The sequence below is a fragment of the Seriola dumerili genome, unplaced genomic scaffold (genome assembly GCF_002260705.1).
Source record: "Seriola dumerili isolate Sdu_G_001 unplaced genomic scaffold, Sdu_1.0 BDQW01000665.1, whole genome shotgun sequence".
Lineage (NCBI taxonomy): Eukaryota > Metazoa > Chordata > Actinopteri > Carangiformes > Carangidae > Seriola > Seriola dumerili.
This window is the reverse complement of record NW_019174920.1, coordinates 1,449,520-1,456,754: the sequence shown is the minus strand read 5'-3', so window position 1 is coordinate 1,456,754 and position 7,235 is coordinate 1,449,520. Positions and strand designations below refer to the sequence as shown.

The window sequence follows — 7,235 nt, the reverse complement described above, 5'->3', positions numbered from 1 at the left end:
TTTTCTCCTGTTATGTCCATTCCTCTGTCCATAAACGTATGAAAAGCAGGTACAACAATGATCGGATGGCCTATACTTTAGATTGTAGCAGAGAAAACAATAGTGTACTTATTACCAAGCAACTGCCGACGCCCATCCACATCCACGACCACCCCCGCATCATGAAATTTAGCGCGAGGATTGATGCGGGTGCTAGCAAGCAGTGTCAGCCTAGTAAAAAAATAAATTCAGGGCAGCCTGATGGCCAAGTAGTTGGGTGCATATCATATACGCATAATGAGCCTGAGCAAGCTAGTCCCCAGTTTGACTCTTGGCCGGAACTCTCAAAATATAACTTTATTGTGTTTGTGTGGTAAAAGGGGGAGAGATGGTCGAGGAGGACTTAGCATCAAAACCAGGTGAAAAGACGTTAACATCCATTAAACACAGACATCCACTGCTGGTGCTCTCCGAAGAACATCAGCAGTCCCTCCCTCTATGTACTCCCACAGATGGCCCCAGCAAAGTTGTTACTTCTTCCACAACAAGTTGGCAAGACGCCTGCAAATAAGAAAGTGATCTGGGCCAGGGAGCGGGCTAAGAGGTATAATCCATTTCAAGTCTGTTTTTCTTTCACTCTGAGACACACACTCGTGCCAGTCAGACGCTATAATAAACAGTCTTCTCATGACTTGGCAAGGTCGGTCCAGACATTGGGCCTCATTCATGAAAGATTGCACATATCTGATCTTAACTTATGTACATGCACACAACAACAACTAAAGACAACACCTACAATATTTTCTAACCATGAACATGTGTATGAAGAAAACAAAATGCATGTGGGTCTGCTTGTACAATTGATTTGTAGAAATCCTATTTGTGTGTGTGAAAGATGTTGAAGTCATGAGATAAGAAATAAAACACTATGAACACACGCAGATCAAATAGGGGCATACAGTCTGACATCAGACAGGCTGGAGAACGAGATGTTGACAGAAGAAAGCACAGTAAATAGTCACCTATTTTGCAGGGTTATGTATATTTTCTAACTATACATACACACTAGCAACTCATTTCACCTCTATGTAATTAAGTTCTTGCATTTGTGTTGTTCTTATTTAACTTCTTAATTTATATCAGGCTGCCTATTAAAACTGGATCCAAGAACCAGTTGAAAATGAGTAAATGAGTAAAAACCTGTGTTTCAATGAACGCTCAAATCTTAGACAGTTTTTCATTAGTTTTCAAAGTGAAGGGCATTTTGGGGGAACAGCTTATCAAGTTTATCAGAAAATACAGTGCATCAGAAATAGACCTTATCAGAGCTTGCAGAGGCTCCTACTGTGTGTTTCTACCTTTTTCATCTTCATCTGCCATGGGATTCTATAGCAGCCCAAGAACCGTGTGGTTAAAAAGTTTTAAAATTTGGCACACTGACGGAGACACCCTCATGATGCTGTTTTACCAAGTTTGTCTGTGCGCGAGTTCTCTAGGGGCACCAACAGGGTCAAAGTTGGAGGTGGGTTATATGAAACTTGCCCAATTTTCAAAAAACTGAGGGACCATTGGATTCTTGGATCAAGCCGAGTTCATTTCCACCATATTGGATTTTCTGCCACTTTGGTTTTTATGTAAAAGTATTTATTCGTTACTCCTCTGACAAACTGTGTCCAATGAGTGAGGTCACATCTCAGCAATCTTTCATAATTAACTAGAATTACTGCCTCGCGGTGAATCCCTCGCTTCTCAGACAAGTTTCAGGTTACATCCCCGTTTATCCAGAGTCATAGAAAATTGACACATTTGTGTGAAATTTTGTCATAATTGTGTGTGAAGTCTTGAGTATTGGCTAAAAAGTGTTTGTGAGGTCACACTGACCTTGACCTTTGACCTATGATCACCAAAATATAACAGTTTCGTCCTTGAGTCCAAGTAAATGATCGTGCCAAATTTGAAGAAGTTCCGTCAAGGTGTTACCAAGTAATCATGTCCACAACAATGGACGACAATATTCCTCTGGTTCTGGCTGTCGACGGCTTGGAGGAACTAAACTTTGTATATGGACTCAGGACCCAATCAGGAAGTAGCTCAAGAAATCTTGGTGCCCTTTCACTTTTAGGGGGCACCCAGGGAGCATTTTTCTTAAAACTGTTGACGCATTTGCCATAAGATCCATGGTTTGAGACATGGCAACTTGTCATGTCAAACTTAATTGATGTGGCTGCTACTATGGACTCATGGCGTTTTTGCTACTTTTCGGACAAATCTTCAATAAGTTGGCACAGATATATTCAGACCAAGCCTTGCAAAAACTTAATCATATGGATATTTGATTTTCCAAAGTGTTCGTCCATCACAGCCGATCAAAAATGGCACCAAGCCGCCAAACAGAAGTGAGGTCAGATTAAAAATCTGGTGCCCTTTGACCTCTTGGAGGCGCCGGCAATAAGATAAGTTTTGGCCTCGTAACTGTAATGTGTTTGCCTTAAAATCAAAATTCCAGAGTCTGATCTATGACCAACACTGATTCAGATGCTTTCTTCAACCAACTTGACAAAAAGTCTTTGTTGGCTTTGGATTTGCAGAAGTGTCGTGCCATCAGACCAATCACAAATTGGCAGCAAAGCTGCAAAACCTTAATTAACTGACATGAAACTTGCTGTGAGTGCTGACAACCATGCCCTTGACATAATAACTTATCATGTTTCCATGGCAACTCTGGCCGGCTGGGCTGCTTGGGCCCCCCACATTGCTTGCTTGCAGCTGTATTTTAACATGTTATGTTGCAGCCTTAAAATCAAAAAGAAGAAATTTGCCTCATCAATCTAGACTCAATTCCCTATAATGCACAAAGAGAAAACTGAATTTTTGAATTTAAAATGTTTTACTGACCAAACCTAACCAAATGTAGAACACGACATTAAACCCTGGTCTTTCGTATCAAAGTCCACCCCAACCACCTCTCTATGAATACACTGTAAAAAACAATGCATTGGAGACTGTTCTGTTCTAGGAGACAGGGTTGAGTTATCACACTCCATTTGATTGCAACTTGTATCTTATATGATGATGGGGCACAAGTTTGATGAGGCAAACTCTTTCCTTCCACTCAGCTGGCAGGTCAAGGCAGACACAGCTCTGGAGGACAAAATAAAATGAGAGGATATGATGGTCCTGGACAAAAAAGTTGACTGTATAAGACCAGGGGTTGGCAACGTAAGTTTAGCCTCGGGCCAATTTTTTTTCTAATCCATTAGATGCTCATGATCAAGAGAACATAATCAAGTATAATCTAATTATAATCTAATATAATCTAATTCAAGAAATTGATTGGCAAAAATGCAACTGGAATTTCCCTCCGTTACTGTTCTACATGTGAGACTGTCCCATAATGTCCACAAGCTCCTTACAGTGGACGCAATTTTACTGAATTTTTATTATGATCATTTGACTTGATTATTACATGGACATCACATTTGTATGTCGTAGCTTATTTTCTAGTCATCGATCACAGCATTTGCCCAACTAAGTTCAGCTATTAACAGTAACAAGCTTGTGTTGATACTTCTGAACAAGCAACAACAAGTATATTCACTTGACTGGAAAACTCCTGCAAAACTTTTCAGACTAAAAGCTGGTAATAGCTTGAAATAAAGCATTGCTGAAAAAAAACTCAACATGGATAAAAGTATAATAAGCATCTGGGGGGAGATTCTCTGTGTGGATATTATAACTGAATGTGGGACTGTCAATCCGATATTATAAGATAAAAAACTAGAATCACCTCCTGGTGGTTGTCTGCCTCCTCCACTCAGACTAGTTTCAGGTTACATCCTGTTTATCCAGAGTCACAGAAAATATGAACCATTTGTGTGAAGTTTGTCATAATGCTGTGAAGTCTTGAGTCATGGCTAAAAGTCTTGACCTTTTGACCACCAAATCTAATCAGTTCATCTTTGATCCAAGTGAATGTTTGTGCCAAATTTGAAGAAGTTCTGTCAAGGTGAAATATCATGTCTACGAGAATGAGAAGGACGGACGGACAACTCAAAATAATATGCCTCTGGCTGTTGTCAGCGCAGAGGCATAAAAATCTGATTATCAAATTATCTGGCCGGCCAGTTATGGCCTGTGGGTCACCAGTTGCCAATCACTGGCATAGACATTTCCCCTCCCTACATGTAACTGAAACATGAAGGGAATGCAGATGTAAAACCAGGAGATCAGGAGAAGGAACATTGAGCAGGCTGAAGTTCCACTGGCGTGTTCCACAGACACAAAATCTATTAACATTTATGACAATTAGATTCACACTCTCCTGGCAAGGCCCAAATTAAATTCTTCATTTCTATTTCCTTTATTCAATTTTCCATTTTCATGATAAACAATATTTTAGAAATTTCTATACAACGTAATGGAAAATGATGCAAGAAATATTGTTATTTATAATAATATAAATAATAAATAATAAATATTATTTTTAATTAATGTATAAAAGTAATACAGTTTAAAGAGAAGAGTGTTCAGTATCAAGTCAACCTACAACAAAAGTCTCAAAGCTGTCGTCCAGCACTAGACAGAAAATGGTCTGGGTGCTTGGAGTTCTCTGGCTGACAGCCATCACTGTGATGTGTAGACTGGAGTTGTTGCGTTGTGTGAACTTACGTTTAGTGCAGCGCTGCGACCCCTGAGCTTTACTCCATCCATGGCAGCACTGCCCTCCACAGACGTTCACCCTGCAAACAGACATCAGATGAAACATGCAGACACACAAAGATTCACAGTGACAAACACAAGGTTTGTTTGAAGATCCAAACCAAACTCACAACTTTCATTTAACAGTCTTTTACCTTTGGAAACATTTTGTTTCATCAGACTGTACAATAGATGACTGACAACATCAGCTCTGTTTGCAGCTCTTGCTGGGCTGTCACTGGTCTTTATGTCTGACGTTTACATAGCAGGCTGTTCCTGAATGCATCAGAGGTAACATTCAGGACACGTCATATTTCATCTGAGCTCTGACACCTACAGTGGTTTCAACTCGTGTCCACAGGGTTCACGGGGTTTGAGGCAAGTCACGTCATCACCTCAATGTTCCGCCGTAGTTATCTGATTTTTGGCAGCAATCTGACGGGCTCCACCAATTCTCACCGGATATTTTCCAGACTTGAACGCCGTCCCGAACACAGAGCTCATGAGATGTGGTTTGGCCTGGTGATACAGAATATGACTGGGGACACAGGAATTCTCTATGATGCTGAGGTTACTGAGGTGTAGTGTTTATTGGGGGAGGTCTGTTACCCTCTCAGAGCCAACCTCAATCTCACAGACTGAGTTTTACTACAGGAATTTGGTTTGGAAAGAGTCCACAGGGATGATTGACTCAGGCTGTTGGACGCTAGAATAACCTGGGAACTCACGACTCACATCATCATCACCATCATCATCATCATCATCATCATCATCATCATAAGTGAGAGTGGGTCAAATGGATATGAGTCACCAACTCTTGGACTTCCTGGGTTTAAGATAAAAAATGAGGCTGAATTTTGAACATGAGTGTGACGAAACCACAGGTTATTCTCCAGTTGTCACTGTGTACTTCTACTGACAGAGAGAGAGAGAGAGAGAGAGAGAGAGAGAGAGAGAGAGAGAGAGAGAGAGAGAGAGAGGAGCCCTACCATAAAAAACAACAGTGTAGGGTTTGGCCTATATTTCCTCATTTTTGTGCTGAAACTGGTGTGAGAAGTTAGAGGCCATCTAAAGGACTCAGGAATCACTGAGACCTGCTCCAAGTCAGTCAGTCAAGCCAGGCACCACTCATCACCTGCCCAGTACTTTCCAAAAGTGAAGCATGGTAGAGGCAGCATCGGGCTGTGGGGGGGGCAGGGAGACTGGTCAGGGTTGAAGGGTAGCTGAACAAAGGAAAGTACAGAGAGATACTTAATGAAAACCTGGTCCAGAGCTCAGGACCTCAGACCGAATCGAAGATTCACCTTCCAGCAGGACAATGATGCTTTATGTCATCTGTCACATTTGACAGATCATCAGAGTACGCATTGTGTTTTTGCATCATTAACTCTGTTTGAAACACTTCTTCATGCTACACTTTCATATCCCTCTACGTTTTAATCAAGGAAAAAGATTTTAGTCATTGTCAGCTGGATGCTGTCTACTGACTGCTCTACTGCTGCTAGCTTAGCTAGGTTTGTTTATTTTTCTTTTAAATTTATTTTTCGGGCTTTTTGTACCTTTATTGATAGTGCAGTAGAGAGACAGGAAATGGGGAGGCAGAGAGAGGGGGAATGACATGCAACTAAGGACTGTCCGATGCGGGACTCGAACCGGGGCCAACTGCAGCGAGGACTGTAGCCTCTACACATGGGGCGGATGCTCATCCAACTGAGCTACTCGACGCCCCGGCTAGGTTTGTTTTTAGCCTGGTTTCCAGGTTAGTTGGTCTCTTTTATTGATCTTTTAAAAAATGTATTAACTTTTGGATTTTGTTGTGTGAGAATTGTTTGCCTATCTACTTGCAGATTACTGAAAATTATTGAAGACATCCGTCGCTGACCTGAGGATTAAGGATGAATTCTTCATACGCCTCCCCACAATCACAATTGCCCAAGCAAAGCAAATTTCGTAAACTACAATGCTGTTCACGCCAGACGTGCATTTCTCTCCGCCGGTCAACAAGCGATTATGCTCCTCTGCTCCGTCTTAAACACGGGTAGAGCCGACCTTTATAAAAGGCTTTTTACGTGTGTATGGGGTCGTTGCTTCTTTGGGACAATCACCGATATAATAGTCCATCAACAAACTCCAATCTTCCATGCCACCGCAGCCAGCTCTTCTGACCATGCCTGCACAGTCTGCCTGTCACCCACAGAGACACACTGCTGCGTCCCTCCTCTGTCAGTAGACACCCGGAGGCATCCACCAAAGCTGCTATTGAGGACAGTCATACCAACTATACCCCCCTGCTTGTTGTTGGGTCATCCATGGTCAATCATGTCAGTCACACCTCCTCCTACCCAGATGCCCTTGTTAAGGACATCCGACACCTCTTCCCTCTAACTACTACATCAGCACCATTCTCTCTTGACTCCTGTGGCACCAAGGACCTTAAGATGCAACAATCAGAAGATTTTGTCTTCCTCATGGACAGTACTTTGAACACAAGCAAACATGCATAATTTCATGGCCACTGCCCCCCCCTTCGGCTATGTAAATTTTAGTCAACCAAGTAG

At 41.9% G+C, this 7,235-nt stretch overlaps 1 protein-coding gene across 4 annotated transcripts in view; it reads right to left on the bottom strand.

Annotated features, from left to right (window-relative positions):
• The window catches only part of ltbp1 (latent transforming growth factor beta binding protein 1), a 129,408-nt gene that overhangs the window by 111,887 nt on the left and 10,286 nt on the right, over window positions 1–7,235 (bottom strand). For all 4 annotated transcript variants that reach the window (XM_022765122.1, XM_022765123.1, XM_022765124.1 and 1 more), the window contains exon 2: window positions 4,648–4,718. In XM_022765122.1, coding sequence (XP_022620843.1) covers window positions 4,648–4,718 — 71 coding nt within the window. The remainder of the gene's footprint in view (window positions 1–4,647; window positions 4,719–7,235) is intronic.